Raw genomic sequence first — 19,017 nt, 5'->3', positions numbered from 1 at the left:
TGAAGGCATCAGATTCACACCCAGCAGACACTTCTGAGCCCGACTGTGTGCTCCCTCCCCACGTGAGAGGACTTTGCTTGTGTCCCCGCATCCAAACTGTGCGGTGACTCATCTTGCAATGCGCCGTGTGGCCTTTAGTGTTCCAAGTCCATCCAGCTACACGGCAGAGCCTGCGTTTTAGCGCCGATGCCGTGGACTCTAGATCTCACGTTCTCCACCAGGACCCCCCAACACATGCAAGTGTTTGACATAATACTTGTACATCCTGTTGTTGTCGTGACCCCGTGCCCAGTGGAACAAAAAAGTGCCCGTTCCTGCACGATCCCCAGGATGGGCTGTGGCTCAGACCGTTGTGACCCATAGGGTTTACTTTGGCTGATTTTTGAAAGTGGTTCACTGGGCTTTTTTTCCCCTAGTTCTTCTTAGTCTGGAAGCTCCGCTGAGGCCTGTTCAGCATCGTAGCGACACGCGAGCCTCCACTGACGGACGGGTGGTGCCTGGACTTAATGTGCAGTGGTCGAAATTGAGCCCAGGTCTCCTGTATGGAAGATGGAAGTCCTGCCACTGAACCACCACTGCCTGCCTTGTAATCCTAATCCAGTAGTTTTAACGTTGTTTCCAGAACCTTCCAAGGTGCCTGTGGCTGGGGTTGGATGGAGAGAGAGGGCTGGTGTGGGAGGCAGCGAGGCAGAGGCTGGCAGGAACCCACTTTAACTAGAGCAGCCAGGCTCGTTTATCTACTGCTTATATTGAAATTGCCTCAAGAGCCCACTTGAAAAGGTCCTGCTGCTAAAAACAGTTAGAGAACCAGCATCCTAATGCATTGGTGATCACAGTCAGATTCGGACGGCGATGCAGCGTGGTGTGACATTTAATGGAGGAGAGACTTCAGCTAAGGGTCTGTATTCTCGAAGAGCACGTCTATGAAGAGCCGTGGAGAAAAAGGTAACACAACGAGATTGGTTAAAAAAGCACGCTGAGTCCATGACTTCAGCGTCCCAGGTGCTCCTTAGTGCTCGTAGAAGTGCATCGCAGGGTGTCCTGTGCCGTTCACAAAGTGCACTGTGAGTGTTATAGTGGTGTATTCATCTCCCCGTCTGACTACTGACGAGAGAAAAATGCCAGACAGGCGCCGGCCACTGTCAGATGTTTCCCCCCTTCCTGCGACCTGGCACGGGGGCGAGTGGCCCAGAACCTGGCTGTAAAGAGCCCTTTCGGGTTTGACGTCACCTGCCCTCTCAGCATCTCAGGCAGATTTCAGCTCTTGATCTCACTAAAATTGCACCCTGTTTTCTGTTGGATAAAGAACTTTCTCTAGAGCGTGGAGAAGACATTTTAGATGTTTAATACAATTGCAAAACAAAGTACTACCTTAGATTTAATTGTATAATTAACCATGTAACAAAGCAGGGCGTTTGGAAGATGGTTCTCGAGAACAACGTCTAGAAGTCTCGGTTTGACCTGGGCCCCCTCCCCGTTTTCCGCGTTGGCCGTACTTCTCACAGGCCTCAATTTGCTGGCCACGTGTCTTAGCTTCTTAGTGCTGCTGTAACAGAAATACCACAAATGGGTAGCTTTAAAGAACAGAAGTTTGTTTCCCCAGTTTTGTGGTTGTTGTTAGATGCTGTGCGGTCGATTTTCTACTCGAAGTGACCACGTGTGACAGGGTAGAGCTGCTCTGCAGGGTCCCCAGTTTTGTGGTTGTCGTTAGATGCTGTGCGGTCAGTTTTCTCCTCAAAGCGACCACGTGTGACGGGGTAGAGCTGCTCCGCAGGGTCCCCAGTTTTGTGGTTGTCGTTAGATGCTGTGCGGTCAGTTTTCTACTCAAAGCGACCACGTGTGACAGGGTAGAGCTGCTCCACAGGGTCCCCAGTTTTGTGGTTGTCGTTAGATGCTGTGCGGTCAGTTTTCTACTCAAAGCGACCACGTGTGACAGGGTAGAGCTGCTCCGCAGGGTCCCCAGTTTTGTGGTTGTCGTTAGATGCTGTGCGGTCAGTTTTCTACTCAAAGCGACCACGTGTGACAGGGTAGAGCTGCTCCACAGGGTCCCCAGTTTTGTGGTTGTCGTTAGATGCTGTGCGGTCAGTTTTCTACTCAAAGCGACCACGTGTGACAGGGTAGAGCTGCTCCGCAGGGTCCCCAGTTTTGTGGTTGTCGTTAGATGCTGTGCGGTCAGTTTTCTACTCAAAGCGACCACGTGTGACAGGGTAGAGCTGCTCCGCAGGGTCCCCAGTTTTGTGGTTGTCGTTAGATGCTGTGCGGTCAGTTTTCTACTCAAAGCGACCACGTGTGACGGGGTAGAGCTGCTCCGCAGGGTCCCCAGTTTTGTGGTTGTCGTTAGATGCTGTGCGGTCAGTTTTCTACTCAAAGCGACCACGTGTGACAGGGTAGAGCTGCTCCGCAGGGTCCCCAGTTTTGTGGTTGTCGTTAGATGCTGTGCGGTCAGTTTTCTACTCAAAGCGACCACGTGTGACAGGGTAGAGCTGCTCCGCAGGGTCCCCAGTTTTGTGGTTGTCGTTAGATGCTGTGCGGTCAGTTTTCTACTCGAAGCGACCACGTGTGACAGGGTAGAGCTGCTCCGTAGGGTCCCCAGTTTTGTGGTTGTCGTTAGATGCTGTGCGGTCAGTTTTCTACTCAAAGCGACCACGTGTGACAGGGTAGAGCTGCTCCGCAGGGTCCCCAGTTTTGTGGTTGTCGTTAGATGCTGTGCGGTCAGTTTTCTACTCGAAGCGACCACGTGTGACGGGGTAGAGCTGCTCCACAGGGTTTTCCAGGTTGTGATCTTTAGCAGGGCAGATCGCCAGGTCTTTCTCCCGTGGAGCCGCCGGGTAGGTTTGAACCACCAACTTCTGGTTAGCAGCTGAATGCTTAACTGTTGTGCCACCAGGGCTCCTCTTCTCACGGTTTCGGAGGCGAGAAGTCTAAATTCAGGGCACTGGATCTAGGGGAAGGCTGTCTCTGGCCCTGGGGGAAGATCCTTGTCTCAGCTTCTTTGGCGATTCTCACATGTGAGCCTGGCTTCCTCGCTTGTATCTGTGTCTGTGCTGCTCCCTGTCACTCAGAGGTGGTTAGATTTAAGATACACCCTGCACTGATATGGCCTCGTTAACCTAACAAAGACAACCCTACTCCCATATATCCACAGGTATAAGGGTTAGGACCCCAATACATGTTTTGGGGGGACCATGTTTTGGGGGGACACAGTGCAATCCATACACCACTCCTAGTTGGGCAGGCTGTCTAGGCCCAGGGTCCCTGGGCAGGCTCTGAACCAAGGTGAGTAAATTGGCTGGAAGTGCCATTGGTGGCAGCGGGAGCTGGATTTGCACTAGGATCTCTGACCCTGTGTGAACAGAGCCAGAGCTGTTACTTCCTTCACTTTCCCAGCATTGTCTTTTCATAGCAGGGACCTGGCTGCGGCGTAGGATAAAGTGTGCATGCTGTGGACAGGCTGTGATGGGCCTTTAAATCCTGGCCCTGGATGCGGGGCTGGAGCAGCAGCCAGTTGTGCCAGGAGCCAGCAGTGCAGCTGACCAAGAGGTGCGCCTTAGTCCTGGTGGGCTGGTGCCTACCTGAGTGGGGCCTGTAATCTGCATAAAGTGATTAGGTGCAAATAGACTCCTCGCTGACAGAGTTCAGCTGAGAGCACACGGAGTGGATCCAGCCTTTACTTCCCCCACTCAGCCTCCAGTGTGGATAGGCCATGCCCTGCTGGGAGAGCTGTGCTGGGAGGACGGGGGTGCTGCAAGGTGATGGGCCGGTGCCTTCTGGGAGAACTGTGCTGGGAGGAGGGGTGCCTGGAGGTGATGTCCAGAGGCTGCGGTGTGTGGACCGCCTGGAGGCTGAGCAGCTTTCCCCATGAGGAGGCAGTGACTCTTGTGGAGATCACTTACTGGCCCACTAGCCAGCCCATCTGCTCCCTCGGCCGCCATAAGACATTAAGCTCAGTGCTGTGCCCACCACCCCACCCCATGGTGAAGCCTGGTGTTCAGTTGATCTGCCCAGCACTCTTTGCTGAATGTTGACTTCCGTGCAACATCTGAGGCAGGAGAGGGTAGCGGGAAGTGCCAGCTTTGCAGTCAGATGGACTTACAGGGGAGAGTTTTGTGGCCCTGTCACTGCATCACCACTGAGCCATGTTCTCTTATCTTTCCAAAGAGCTTAGTAAAGTCCTGCCACCTTAGGGCTTTAGAGGACTAAAGAAGACGATGTCTGTGGCGTGCTGCAGGGCTGCCGGGGCAGTGGCTGGTGTTTGCGTGTCTGCCACCCTGGTGAGCGTGTGTGGCGTGCTGCAGGGCTGCCGGGGCAGTGGCTGGTGTTTGCGTGTCTGCCACCCTGGTGAGCGTGTGTGGCGTGCTGCAGGGCTGCCGGGGCAGTGGCTGGTGTTTGCGTGTCTGCCACCCTGGTGAGCGTGTGTGGCGTGCTGCAGGGCTGCAGGGGCAGTGGCTGGTGTTTGCGTGTCTGCCACCCGGGTGAGCGTGTGTGGCGTGCTGCAGGGCTGCAGGGGCAGTGGCTGGTGTTTGCGTGTCTGCCACCCGGGTGAGCGTGTGTGGTGTGCTGCAGGCTGCCGGGGCAGTGGCTGGTGTTTGCGTGTCTGCCACCCGGGTGAGCGTGTGTGGTGTGCTGCAGGCTGCTGGGGCAGTGGCTGGTGTTTGCGTGTCTGCCACCCGGGTGAGCGTGTGTGGTGTGCTGCAGGCTGCTGGGGCAGTGGCTGGTGTTTGCGTGTCTGCCACCCGGGTGAGCGTGTGTGGTGTGCTGCAGGGCTGCCGGGGCAGTGGCTGGTGTTTGCGTGTCTGCCACCCAGGTGAGCGTGGCCTCCCTGAGGGGAGAGATGGGCCCCAGTGTCCAGCACAGGGCCAGGCACACAATGAGTGGATAACTTTTCATCCAGCTTTGTGAGGCTTGAGGCCCTTTTCTCTCTCCACTCAGTAAGTATTTAGTGAGCACGTTTTGCTGACAGAGACATCGGTGGCTCAGTGGCAGAATTCTTGCCTTCCACGCGGGAGACCCAGGTTTGATTCCTGGCCAGTACACCTCATGTGCAGCCACCACCCACCTGTCAGCGGAGGCTTGTGTGTTGCAGTGATGCTGGACAGGTTTCAGCAGAGCTCGCAGACTAAGAGAGACTAGGAAGAAAGGCCTGGCAACCAGCCTGTGAAAACTCTGTGGATCACAACAGTCCTATCCGCATCCAATCATGGGGCTGGTGCAGGACCGGGCAGCATTTTGTTCCGCTGTGCATGAGGTCGCTGTGAGTTGGGGGCTGACTCAACAGCAGCGAACGACCACAGCAACAACAGCATTGGGTTGGCTCTGGGCTGGGCTTCATTGAGCTTACGTTCTGCTGGGGGAGACAGACAAGAGACGAGCCAACAGCTGGATCAGTTAGCAGCAACTTTGCTCATTGGTGAGGTGTCACCCCGCAATGTTTAGTTAGTGCAGAACTTAGAACAATCTAAAAACCCAGCCTGCCCTTCACCCCAGATGTTTGAGTCCTCTCTCCTGCCCCCATCTCATTTATTACCTTCTGACATACTATATAATTTACCTATTTATCATGTTTTTTTATTGTCTGTTCCCACTAGAATGTAAACAGCAGAGGGCAGGGCTCTCTCTCTGTCTTGTACACTAAAGTGTCACAGATGCCCAGAACAGTGCCTAGCAGTCCAGAAGCATCTGTTGAATGAACTGTGGCTAGCAAAATAGATAAATAAATAATATTTTGTAGGGCTTAGATAATTGCCAAGTAATTTTTCTTTTGTGTAGTAACAATGCAGAACATTTGGGAATAGGAGGAGAGTGAGACAAGAAACGCAACTCACAAAGCGAAACCAGCTCACAAAGTGAATGTTTTATGAAGTAATAGTAAACAGATATTGCTGAACTTGGTATTAGAGATGGAAATTCTGTTTCCAGAAGAGCAATTTTTGACGTGAATGCTCCTTAGCCACGTTGAGGAGAGGGTAAAAGCAAGTAGGTGTAGAAGCCGAAGAGGCAGCTTGAAGTCAGACCCAAAATTGACTTGGTTCCTCATAGTCAGATAAAAGTGACCAGGTGCAAAGAGCCTGGCAGTTCAATTTGTCTCAGGTTCCAGCATTTCCAGGTGAGGAGGAAAGGCTTTTAGGTCTGGAGCGAGTGTCTCCGTGGTGCGTCCAAGTATAGACGTGTCCTGGGACAGTTTGGGTGGGGAATGCAGGCTAAGCCAGGACAAGGTAGAGGGTGGCTCCATGAGTTCTTGGGGCTCTCTCATGATCCCAAAGGACCAGGGACTCTCGCAGTGGGTCCCTCACTGATGAAGTCACAGTCCCTCCAGAGTCTTGAGCCCAGGAGTGCTACTCCCTCCTTCATTCTGCAGCAAACAGCATGCATGTCGTGTAAGGTAAGAGATTGGAGTGGCAGGAGGGACTGGGAAGAGGACAGCCTGGTGATAGGAAGTGGGTAGACACGCAGCCTAATACTTGGCCTCCCTTCTCTTGCCACCTCTACACAGATGAAGAGTGGCTGGTCTGGTCACCCAGGGGCATGTGTGTCTTTGAAATGCTTTTCACTCTGTGTGTTTCCTGTAAAGTTCTCAGCAGTGGATTTGCTTGTGGCAGCCATGGCTGAGATCATCTGCAGTTTATCCAAACAAGCCCACAGCTGATGGAGGGTGAGCTCAAGGGCTCTCTCGTCTGTCCAGGGCGTGTTGGGCAGAACTGCTTGTTTCTAAGCAGGTGACTGTACAAACCCTGCTTTGTAATGGTGGGTCCCCAATCCCAGAGTGGTTTATAAGAAGCATAGGCAGCTTTCTTCTGAGATGGTTTGGTTATGGCTGCTTGGTGACAGGGAGTTGTACAGAATAACTTTCCACCATTCCACCTGCCCTTAGACCTTTAAGTCAATGAATCTAGATTAGAACTCAGAATTTTTGTTGTTTCGGGTGTGTTGCTGTATCATTGCCCCGCAGCTTTTCTTAATTGTTGTTATTGGTATTTCTAGATGGTATTTACAGGCACAAGATTCCAGTTATCCTCCGCCACTGGAGTCATTCAGACGGTACAAAACTCTCCCAGTAATGATGTGTGACAACATACATGGGGTGTTGCCAACCAGGGAAGCTCACCCGAGCTTGGGTGTCCAGGGTTTTCACTGGGAATTGGGCATGCAAGTATGGCTGCTTGTCCATGTGGCTGATATTAGTTTCCAGCCCCTCTAGAGGTCAAGCTGATACCATGTGGTGCAAGGCTCCCACCGTAAATTCCAGCGTTACTCCAGAGGTCAAGCTGATACCATGTGATGCAAGGCCCCCCACCATAAATTCCAGCATTACTTTAGAGGTCAAGCTGATACCATGTGGTACAAGGCCCCCCACCATAAATTCCAGCATTACTCCAGAGGTCAAGGTGACACCGTGTGGTGCAAGGCCCCCCACCATAAATTCCAGCGTTACTCCAGAGGTCAAGGTGATACCGTGTGGTGCAAGGCCCCCCACCATAAATTCCAGTGTTACTTTAGAGGTCAAACTGATACTATATTGTGCAAGACCCCTACCATAAATTCCAGTGTTACTCCAGAGGTTAAGCTGATACCATGTGATGCAAGCCCCCCCAGCATAAATTCCAGCATTATTCCAGAGGTCAAGCTGATACCATGTGGTGCGAGGACCCCACCATAAATTCCAGCGTTACTCCAGAGGTCAAGCTGATACCATGTGGTACGAGGCCCCCACCATAAATTCCAGCATTATGCCAGAGGTCAAACTGATACCATGTGGTATGAGGCCCCCACCATAAATTCCAGTGTTACTCCAGAGGTCAGGCTGATACCATGTGGCACAAGTCCCCCACCATAAATTCCAGCATTACTCCGGAGGTCAAGCTGCTACCATGTGGTACAAGGACCCCCACCATAAATTCCAGCGTTACTCCAGAGGTCGGGCTGCTCCCATGTGGTACAAGGCCCCCACCATAAATTCCAGTGCTACTCCAGAGGTCAGGCTGATACTATGTGGCACAAGGCCCCCACCATAAATTCCAGCGTTACTCCAGAGGTCAGGCTGCTCCCATGTGGCACAAGGCCCCCCACCATAAATTCCAGCGTTACACTGGAGGTCAAACTGATACCATGTGGTACAAGGCCCCCACCTAAATTCCAGCGTTACCCCAGAGGTCAAGCTGATACCATGTGGCACAAGGCCCCCACCTAAATTCCAGTGTTACTCCAGAGGTCAAGCTGATACCATGTGGCACAAGGCCCCCACCATAAATTCCAGCGTTACTTCAGAGGTCAAGCTGATCCTATGTGGTGCAAGGTCCCCTCCATAAATTCCAGTGTTACCCCAGAGGTCAAGCTGATACCATGTGGCGCAAGGCCCCCACCAGAAATTCCAATGTTACTCCAGAGGTCAAGGTGATACCATGTGACGCAAGGCCCCCACTGTAAATCTCAGTGTTGACGTAGACTCTGGTAAGATCCAAGGCCCCAGGTAAACAAAGACATTCTTAGTAGGCAAGGAGTTGGAGGTTACCTCCCAGGAGCCGGGGCCAAGGGCCAAGTCTTTCTTTGGGTAAGGTTAATCCTTTACTGCACAGTTATATATTAATTTAACTTGCAGAGCAGGTATAATGTTAAAAATCTTAAAAGCAAAACAAAGCCAAATGCAAAAGCAAAATATTTTGGATTGAAAGAATTCAGGTACTTCCAGCAGAGGAAGAGGACTGTGTTGAGTGTGAGAATAGGAGTATAGGGGCCTTGTTGCATTTCTCACTGTAGGGAACCATGGTTCTTCCTCCAGGATAATCTGTTCTGAAAGGTTTGCATGGAAGCCTGGGACATTCTGATAGGCATTATTGTGGATTGAATTGCGTTCCCCCAAAATATGTGTTCGATTCCTGGCCCTTGGAACTGTGGATATGATCCTGTTTGGATATAGGGGTTTTCTATTGTTATGCTAGGGAGGTCATACCAGAGTAGGATGGGTCCTAAACCTAATCCCTTCTGAATTGTAAAAAGACCAGAATAGACACAGACACACACATGGGGGGAACACAGATGCCAAGGAGCACGAGGGAATGCCAAGGATTACAAACAGACCCTAGAAACTAGGAGAGAGGCCACAGAAGGAATCAACACAGCCAAGAACCTTGTTTGGACTCTGAGTCTCCAGAACTCTGAGAAAATAAATTTCTGTTCTTTAAACCACCCACTTCTGGTATTTCTGTATGGCAGCACCAGGAGACTAAAACAGTCATTTAGAAGGTGAGAAAGGGTCTGCACCAAGACCAACTATGGCTACTGACTTAGTTTTGCCTGGTTCTTATGATTCCTAAAATGAGTGTCCATCGGCAGACTGCTAAGACTGCTGTGTGAGAGTGGCTATGGATGTAGTGTGGTCTGTAGAGTCTTTTGGGGTAGAGTTCCAAAAATGTTTCCGGAAGAAGATAGGAAAGATGAACAGCGGTGAGATATTTAACACGTGCCAGGGGCTTTCACGTAAATTGTGTTATCTAAACCTCATAGCAGTTCTTTGAGGTCTATTTTGTTGTTGTTGTTATTATTATTATTATTATTATTATTATTATTTTTTATGAGAGACCTGGGGTTTATGGAGATTAATCAGTTCCCCAAATTCCATTGTTCGTGGCTGCGTGGTGTCCAAGCCTGGCCCACCTGACTCAGATACTCAGCATGCCCCATGGTCTCCTTCACATCATTCCTTGTCCCATTAGCAGGCCCACAGCAGCCCTTGGCCTTGGTGCTCATGGTGACCAGGCTCAGGAGGGGGACCATCATGTCATATTTGAGTTTTAAAGAGAAAAGGAAACTGAAGGGAGTGTAGGCACTAGCTTGGAGGGAAAGTGGCAAAGTTTAACAACAGGTCAGTAACTCAAAGGAAGCAGGAGACTGTTTAAAAGCACCTTATTGAAATGCTATGATCCCTGTAAGCTGAAGATGAGAAATATGGGCACTCAAGAAAGCACCCACCAGCGTGACTTCCAGACTGAGTCCGGGAGGCCTTTTCAGTGGAGAAAAGACAACTTTTGAAAGTAAATGATAGATTATTTTCCTTTGACTATCTCATATTTCTCAGTCATCTACCTTCTTCTCTTCCTGCCACCTCCTTTCTCTCTCCATATTCCATAAGCAGTAGCTCCACTCCCCTGCGTGTTAGGGTTTTAGAATGTAGAGATACAGGGGTTTTCTGGTTTGACTTCCCGTGGGGCTCAGAGTCTTTTCCACAGCATCACAAATGTGTTTGAGACTTTTTTGAAAACCTTCCTTAGAAACACATCTCTTAAAGTCACCTTGTTGGACAGCTCTGACTCTTGATAGTGTCTTTCTCTGGGCTGCAGTCTGTTGCCTGAGTTCTTCTACCCAGTGGTTCTGGCTTCATCTTTCTGAGCACAGCAGAGCAAGTCTTCTTTATCTTCTATGTTAGGCCGTTTATCTTCTGTTGGCCTATGTTATGCTTAATAAAATAAAGACACAGAGCCAGTCCCCAGGCGGTCACAGTACAGAGAAGGCATATAAACAGATACCTGCAAGGCATTGTGGGAGATCCAACAGTTGATATGTTGGTGCATGTGTGTGTGTGCATCTGTGTAAAGAGAATGGTGGAGATACAAAGGTGAAGAGCAATAAGAGTATCATAAAAAAAAAAAAATTTTTATTTTTTATTTTTTTTTTAGAGGAGGGGAAATTTGAACTGCCTTCGGTTTGTCATTTGTTCCATTCTCAGAAGCCCTCTTGTCCAAGATGAAGTCCTGTGGCCATGCTTTAGCTGCCAGGATGGGTGGAACAGCATTTTCAGTTCCTGTAGTGAGAGGTGGTGTTGCCCTCGAGGAGGAAAGGAACTGAGATTTGGACTCCACAGAGGAGAAGCAGCCAGAGGCAAGGAAACCAGGGTAGGGCTGGTGTGAGAGATGATGAAATCCTTACCAAGCGTTCTCTTCTCCACCTTGGCCAGCTTAGGGCTAATTATTGGATTCCAAACCCTCACCCTCACCTGTCCACCATCCTTATGCCCCCAGCCCTTCAGTGTATCTTAACCTGTGATGCCCAGAGCAGAGTCTATATCGAGGTCATCCAGTGCAGAGTATGGAAAAAACGTTTTACTTAGAATCTCTTTAGCTAGTTCTTTTGAATGGGTCTAATGTTGCCTGTGTGTTGGCTTTTTTTGTTGATTCATGCTGTTAACCTGGGTTAAACTTATGGTGAACTCTAGTTTTCAGGGCTTTTTTAAATTTTTTATGTAAGCATTTCTACTCCTGCCACATCACTTACATATTGAAATGTATCCCGTGGTGAATTCTCTTATAAAGCGAAGCACCATTTTAGAAACAGGTAATCCCTCTGTCATATCCAGTACATTCTTCTGTAATGATTTGTGTACTTGTATCACCCAACTTGTAGGCCACGTAAGGAACTCTGTCTCAGGCAGTTTATAGACCTTTTGAAATGTTTTGCACGATAGCCATTAAGAAATAAATAAATAAAAGAAAGTAGGACTTGCCATCAGCTGTGATAGAAATCAGGCATCTCAAATGTGGACACGGGCAGTGACTTTGGCAATCACTATTTTTGCCCCATTCTTGGGCCTTTATATGAGACATCGCACACTTGGAGCATGGCGGTTAATGGCTTTTTTTTCCCTTTGGCCTAGGGAAGTGTTATGCACCATTCTGTCTGATTCATGATCTCATCTACTTTTTTTTTTCAGTTTGATGTCAACACATTTAGCGTCGACATTAGTGTTGATTCCATTCTCAGAAGCCCCCTGGCAGCCTCCTCCCTAGGCCCCGTTGTCTAAGTAAGATGAAGCCCAAGGAAACCAGAGCAGGAGCTGATCTGCTAGCTGGCGTGAGAATACACTGAACAGTTAAGGCCCTTTTCAAGTCCGTTAAAGTTTCACTGGGTCACAAAATAATCTGAGCCCCTGGATTTTGGAGACAAGCACCAAAAGACATTCTTTTAGAGAAAAAAAAAAAAATTTTTTTTTTTTCTTTTATAGATGCTAGAAAATGAGAATGCTTGTCCTGATCCATTTGCCCCATCAGCCAAGTCCCTTCCTTGCCTCGTCGTGAGGGCTTTCCTCCAACCAGCATGTCTTCCTAAGAATGCAGGCCTGCTTCTTCATTTTATCTTTTCCCTTCAGGCGCTCGCTGGCACATCTATGTGCAGACGGGAATCACAGGAAAAGTAAACTTACCGCGTTGCCTCTGACAGCTCCCCTTGGCCTCTCCCATTGCTCCAGAGTCTGCGTCATCACCACGCGGCTCAAGTTCCGCCTCGCGGATGACGCCACATTCCAGCGTGTTGACTGCCCCACCGTCGGCCTGCTTTCCTGCTGGTCCCCCACCCACCCACCCACCCAGGGACATCTCAGAGCGGGTCGTGTTCCCTGTGTGCTTGTCATACCTTTCTGAAGAAGTGATTCTTGGGCAGGCGGTTGTGGGTTTTGTGGCAGTGATTTTAAGAAAGAGAAAAGTTCTTTCCATCCCTTTGCTCTATATTCCTTTCACTTAGGAATCTGGAATAGCATGCATTTAAGAGACTGCTCCTTTGTTCTCTACTCGGATATTGAAGCTTTTCTCACCCCTCAGGCTAATGCCAAGTTCAGCCCTGTGAAGTTAGCTGACGTTGATTCTTCAGCGTGTTTGCAGGTAGTTTGAACCCATTCAATTCATTCCCTCCAGCCTGGGCACAGATTTAGGGCACAGACTTAAAGCAGAAATTTATTCCTGCCATCCTCCTGCTTCACGTTCCTCAGTGGCTTACTGTTGCCACTGAGCGGTGGCAGATGGGAGGCTGCTGGTCAGATGTGGCCCCAGATGCATTTTGTCTGGCTCCCACATTGTTTTAAGAAATTTCAAATTAGAGCCAACCTTGAAAAATCAGAAGATTTCATGGAAAAATCTGGAATTGCAGTTTTCCTTTGAGCCATCAGAAGATTTAGTCACTCTGTTCCATGTCCTTTCAGGGCAGCGCTTGGCTAGGGGTTATGCTCTGCTGTTTGCCACACGGTCAGCTTTACGCACTCACACGACTTGACTGGTTCCTGTGAGCATTTGAGTTTTATCCCCTGGCTCTCAGCAAAGGCACACCCCAGACTTCTCATGGGCATCCAAGGCCTCTAGGACCTAGCTCTTACTCCCTCCACCAATTTTTGTCTCTCCCTCCTTGCATCTCCATCAGGTTGTAGCCATACAGTATGCTTGGCTAACAGCGCGCTCTCTGTCTTTGCCGTCCCTTTCCTAGATGGAATACTGCCATTTTTTTACCACACCTACTTCCTTCCCCCCATGAAAACCAAAAACCAAACCAGTTGCTATTGAGTCAGTTCTGACTCATGGGGACCCCATATGTGTTGCAGAGTAGAACTCTTCTCCATAGGGTTTTCATGGCTGTGACCTTCCGGAAGCAGATGGCCAGTACTTTTTTCTAAGATGCCTCTGGGTGGGTTTGAACCACCAACCTTTTGGTGAGTAGTTGAGTGCTTAACTGTTTGCACCACTCGGGGACTCCCCTTGTTGCCTCATGCCTGTTTCTTGTGTCCTGTAGACATTGCTTGCACACACTTGGTTTTCTATTTAACTGAAGCTTTCCCTTCCCAGTGAAGGGTTCTCTGACCTTCCAAGCAGATTCTACCATCCCTTCCCATCAACGTCAGGTACCGCGCCTTCTCGTTTGAATCAACGCGCAGCGGACAGTCCTTGCTTGCACTGTTGATTTGTGCATCTGTTTCCCTGCTGGACTGTGAGTCCCTTGAGGGCAGAGTCTTTGTTTCAGCTGTTGTTTTATCCAAAGTACCTGGCACATAGAAGGCACCTAGCAAATGTATGGTGAATAAATGAGTGATTTCTTTCTTGGACTGTAAATCTTGGAGACTGTACCTTCTCTGCCATGTTGTTTATTAATGATGCTGAAGTCTGCTAAGCTTTATGAAGACAGGGGACTGCGCCTGCTTTATCCCAGGCCTAGGTGGTGGCTTTGTAAATGTTTATTGAATGGGATGAAAGACAGGCCAAAGATAGTTCCAGAAGTAATACAGTGGGTCTCCACAGCACTGTGGATCTGAGATTTTATATGTATAAAACAAACACATGGCTGTTGAGTCAATTCCAACTCATAATGGCCCTATAGGACAGAGCAGAACTGCCCCATAGAGTTTCCAAGGCTGCAGTCTTTATGGAAGCAGACTGCCACATCTTTCTCCCATAGAATGGCTGGGTGGGTTCGAACTGCTGACCTTTCAGTTAGTAGTCAAGCACTTAACTGCTGTGTCGCCAGGGCTCATATATATGTGTGTGTATATATTTATTTATAAATATGATATGTATGTATTTTTATATGTATATTTATTTCCTTTATTAGCCCATAAAGAATCATGTTTGCTCTCCAATTCTATCATTGATATAAAAGGATATTTTATATATCTCTGGTATTTGCTTCTTAGGTAATGAGTCTGACATTGAACTGGAAAAGAAGTACAAGGAAGATGATCGAGAAAAGGCCTCGAAAAGACCCCGAGCACAGAAAACAGAGAAGGTCCAGAAAATCTCCTCAGGAAAGGAGGCTGGGCAGCTTTCTGGAGTGAAGAAGCCCATTATAAGCGTGGTTCTGACTGCACATGAAGCTATTCCAGGTGACTACAACAAATGGGAGGTGGCGAAATGAGACTCTTTGGGCAAGTCTGTACCAAAGGGTAGCCTGAGGCAATAGCATGAGACAGGTTACTGGACCTGGATCCTGTGATCCTGAGCAGGGCGTTCACTGATCTAGTCTCTCCATCTAATGACCTGTGAGGTCTGGAAGACAGCAGACCTACTTACTGCCTAGGGCTGCTGTGGGCAATGTGTAGGAAGGATCCAAAGCCCTCAGGAAAGAAAAGGTAGCGGGGGCTACTGCCTCTGTGCCCACCTCCCCTCCAACCACGTCCTGTCCTTACCGTAGCGGTCAGAGCAGTGTTTCTCCTCTTTACCACCCACCCCCCACCGCCACCCCATCCAGCCCCTCGTCTGGGTGTGCTCCTTCTTCCTACCCGCTATCAGCCATGCCGCCTCCCGTGCACTGTAGACGCTGCTCAACCAGGCTGCTCCTCCAAAATGCTGCAACTTATTTTCCCTCTGCCTAACTTCTTTGTATTTTTAGTGGGTTTCATAAAATATTTATAGTACTGGAAATGTCCATCTCCATCTCCTTTCTCAAAAAGCAGCTGATGGGTATGTTCTACTGGCTTTTTTTAAAAAGGCCTTTTCCAGGATGGGGTCTGTCTTACCTTCCTGGTGCTGCTGTAAGAGAAATACCATAAGTGGGTGGCTTTAAAGAACAGAAATTTATTTCCTCACAGCCCAGAAGGCTAGAAGTCCAAATTCAGGGTGTGGTTCCAGGGTGAAGTCCTTCTTCGTCCCTTTGAGGCTCTACTAGTCGGCCATCCTGGGCATTCCTGAGCGTGTAGATTCATCTGCCTTCCTCATTGTCACCTAGTGTCCGTCTTCTGTGTATACTTGCTTCTGTGTCTCTTCTGCTCTTTTTATAACTCAGAAGTGATTAGGTTTTCCACACACCCTATACTGATACAACCTCAACTGATCAACTGACTACATTAGGTTGCATTATGGAAGGTGATTACATTAGATTAAGTTAGATTAACCCTCAGGGATAGGGTTTAGGATTCCAACATGTATTTTGAAGGGTCACAATTCAACCCATAACAGGACACTTCAGACAAAAATGCAGTTGTATATAATAATTTTTTTTCTCCTAAGCATTTATGTGATAGCTGTCAAATAAAATTTGAAAAGTTAAGTTTGACTTAACGGTCTAACTGAGACTAGAAGGACCTCGGTGGTCATGGCCGTCGTGGCCCCCAGACCTTCTGTTAGCCCAGGACAGGAACCATCCCCAAAGCCAACTCTTCAGACAGGGATTGGACTAGACAATGGGATAGAAAAAGATGCTGGTGAAGAATGAGCTTCTTGGATCAAGTAGACACTTGAGCCTTGGTTGGCATCATCTATCTGGAGGGGAGATGAGAGGGCAGGGGGGTTAGAAACTGACGGAATGGACACGTAAAGAGAGAGTGGAGGGAGGGAGTGGCCTGTCTCATTAGGGGGAGAGCAATTAGGAATATATAGCAAGGTGTATATAAATTTTTGTATGAGAGACTGACTTGATTTGTAAACTTTCACAATAAAAATTAAAAAAAAAGTCAGGTTTAGAATTTTCAGAAAATAGAAATTGTAAGCATCTATTTTCAGTGCCAATAATAACTCACTATTTAAAATGAGCTTTGAATAAATGTCTCTTTTATATTTCCGTGCAGAATAAGGTGATCAGTAGAGAATAAGCCATATAATATTTGTGACTAGAAACACTTTCTGGAAAGCCGTCTTGTCTACCCCATCCTACTTGAGAGAGCAGTAGTAGATTCTCCTGTTCTCAGTAGTCTCTAGAGAAAGTTTCCATAATTTCTTCTTAAAAATTAGTGGTGATACTTTGAGATTTCTGTAAAGTGGTGTGAAAAGTCTGATTAATTTCCTTTACTATTCCAGAAACAAGGGGTGGATTAGAGTCTTTTCGTTAGTGTAGTTGATACACACACACACACACACACACACACACGTATGTACACATTACATGTGAATTGTCCACTGCTGCAAAAGGTCTTTGATTATCTCACATCAAAGAACTGCAGAAGTAAAAGTGACCTTTGATATTTTCAGCTTCAAACCCCGATTTCATAGGCTGGAAATGGAGGTGCAGAGATGTTAAGCTAGTGGCATGTTTGGGATGGGACTCCAGGTGACTTAAATTCCAATTCACAGTTTATTCTACTCTTCCATACTACTTGGAGCCCTGGTGATGCAGTGGTCAAGAGCTTATCTGCTAACCAAAAGGTCAGTGGCAGTTGGAATCCACCAGCTGCTCCTTGAAAACCCTATGGGGCAGTTCTACTCTGTCGTATAGGGTCACTAGAAGTTGGAATTCACTCTCGACAGCAGTGGGTGTTTTAATTTACTTAAACTCTTGTGGTCCCATATAAAATTTTCCAAGTACCTAATAGACACAAATGTTTGTGTGTATAGATGTATGTGTATAAAACAAGTAGGTAAGGTGAAAATGTAGGCCAAGAAGACATTTTGGCAGAGTATTAGAAAAACAGCCCCTCCACACACACAGAGAGAAGGAAGTTACATGTGTGAACTGAAGGAAAATTGAGCTTGCGTAGTATCTTACGGTAAAGAAATATACTCCCAAGAATGGCTCCTCCTTGGGGTGGGCTCAGTGCCCCCTGTGGAGCCTCGTTAACAAGCAGTGCTTTGTGCATCGATGTCAGGTGCTACCAAGATTGTTCCAGTGGAAGCGGGGCCCCCAGAAGCAGAGGCAGCGAACCCAGAGACCACTGTGGCTGACCTGGCACATCGCAGAGGGTACCAGGAGTATGCCATCCAGCAGACGCCATATGAGCAACCGATGAAGTCAAGCAGGTAAAGGGTTTTGTTCTGTGAAACTCCAAAGGCTGAACACCAGTGATCTCCATCGAGGGAAGAGGGCCGAGCATGTTAGTCCGTCAGAGCTCCGTGTACAGAGTTGTCTGTAAAGGAGATGGAGGGCTTGACGTAACGCGAGAGTTAGTCCCTCCATTGCAGCCATTGGTGTGTTGGCTGAGCCTAAGTTGTTCTGTGAAATCTGTGGCAGGTCAACATTCTTGTGGAGCTGAGCACCAAATGGTTAATGAAGGGGGAGCATTTTACTTAAAGCAAGAATATGTTTAACCTTGTAAGGAAGTGCGAACCAGTGTAGCAAGTGTGAACAAGGCCTTACTTCACAAATTCGCTGTTCACAGCTGCACCCGACATTTGTTGTCTCAGTTTTTCCGTTTTATAATGAAAACAATTCTGTATTTTATACCCCGGACATTCAAAGGCAACACATGCATGTTGTAGAGAGTTCTAACATCCCATATGATGTAGAGTTTAAGTACCCCATAATTCTTCCTGTCAGAGGTAACGTCTGTTGACAGTTTGGATCACGTACGTCCATATTTTTCTGCGATGTGCTCACATATATCACGGAAACCCAGGTGGCATAGTGGTTAAGCACTACGGCTGTTAACCAGTCGGCAGTCATATATTGCTTCAATTTTATTATTAATTTTTTTCAAAATGGAATACCAAATCCACTATTCACAAATTATTATTATTTTTTTAACTTAGTACACCTTGAAAACCTTTCATTTCCAGTACATACTTTGAAAGTTTATGCTTGCTGTTATATAATGGTACCATAGTTTACGGAGCCAGTTTTGGCTCTGATCGGTGATGCTGCGATGAACATTTTGGTGCGCACATCTTTCCGTACTTCAAGACTTTATGTGAGGTAGATTGTTTGAACGTAGAACTGTTGTATCCAAGGGTATGAGTGCCCACAGTTTTAATGGACGTTAAAAGCTGACCTCCTGATGACATTGGACAGGCTGACACACCATCGACAGTGAACGAGAGCGTCTGTTTGTCCACAGCCTCCCCAGGTTCTCAAGTCTTTAGCTCTGCTATACACCTGGGGGAGTAGATTAGCAAATGTTTATCACCTGAGGTCTGAAACCATTTTTCCCAGCCTCTCCTACATCAGCCATAACGTTGTCTAATAGAATCTGATGTAGCTTAGAGATGAGAATAAATGGTAGATTATATGTAAAGTGTCTGGCACGTGTTGGGCTGCATTAAATTATATTCTAATACCATGTGGGGGATGCTTCATTAATTAGTAGCCTGAGTCCTCTCTTCTGGTACATGTGAGCACCAAATTTGTTGAGGAAGTTGTAAGAATACTTATTTTCAGGTAAATCTGTAATAGATGGAAATCTCAGGATAAGCCTGTGTCTCCATCCGGGTCGATTCGTAGACCTTACCTGATTATCATCACAGTATTTCAGGGTCTCCTGGGGAGGGACTCAACCAAATGCCAGTCTAGTTACAGGTGACTATAGTCAGTATTTAACCAACAGACCTGGGCTGTATTCCTCTTCTCATGCTT

At 47.9% G+C, this 19,017-nt stretch overlaps 1 protein-coding gene across 6 annotated transcripts in view; it reads left to right on the top strand.

Annotated features, from left to right (window-relative positions):
* Window positions 1-19,017, top strand: part of ZFAT (zinc finger and AT-hook domain containing) — a 223,437-nt gene that overhangs the window by 74,170 nt on the left and 130,250 nt on the right. For all 6 annotated transcript variants that reach the window (XR_002785258.2, XM_023546031.2, XM_010588560.3 and 3 more), the window contains 2 exons: window positions 14,435-14,623; window positions 17,318-17,468. Coding sequence is in view for 5 of the 6 variants with exons in the window: in XM_023546031.2 (XP_023401799.2) it covers window positions 14,435-14,623; window positions 17,318-17,468 (340 nt within the window). In the remaining variant the exon portion in view is untranslated. The remainder of the gene's footprint in view (window positions 1-14,434; window positions 14,624-17,317; window positions 17,469-19,017) is intronic.

This window comes from Loxodonta africana, chromosome 14 (genome assembly GCF_030014295.1).
Source record: "Loxodonta africana isolate mLoxAfr1 chromosome 14, mLoxAfr1.hap2, whole genome shotgun sequence".
In the NCBI taxonomy this organism is placed as follows: Eukaryota; Metazoa; Chordata; class Mammalia; order Proboscidea; family Elephantidae; genus Loxodonta; species Loxodonta africana.
The sequence above is the reverse complement of the archived record's forward strand: the minus strand, read 5'-3'. Positions and strand labels throughout refer to the sequence as shown.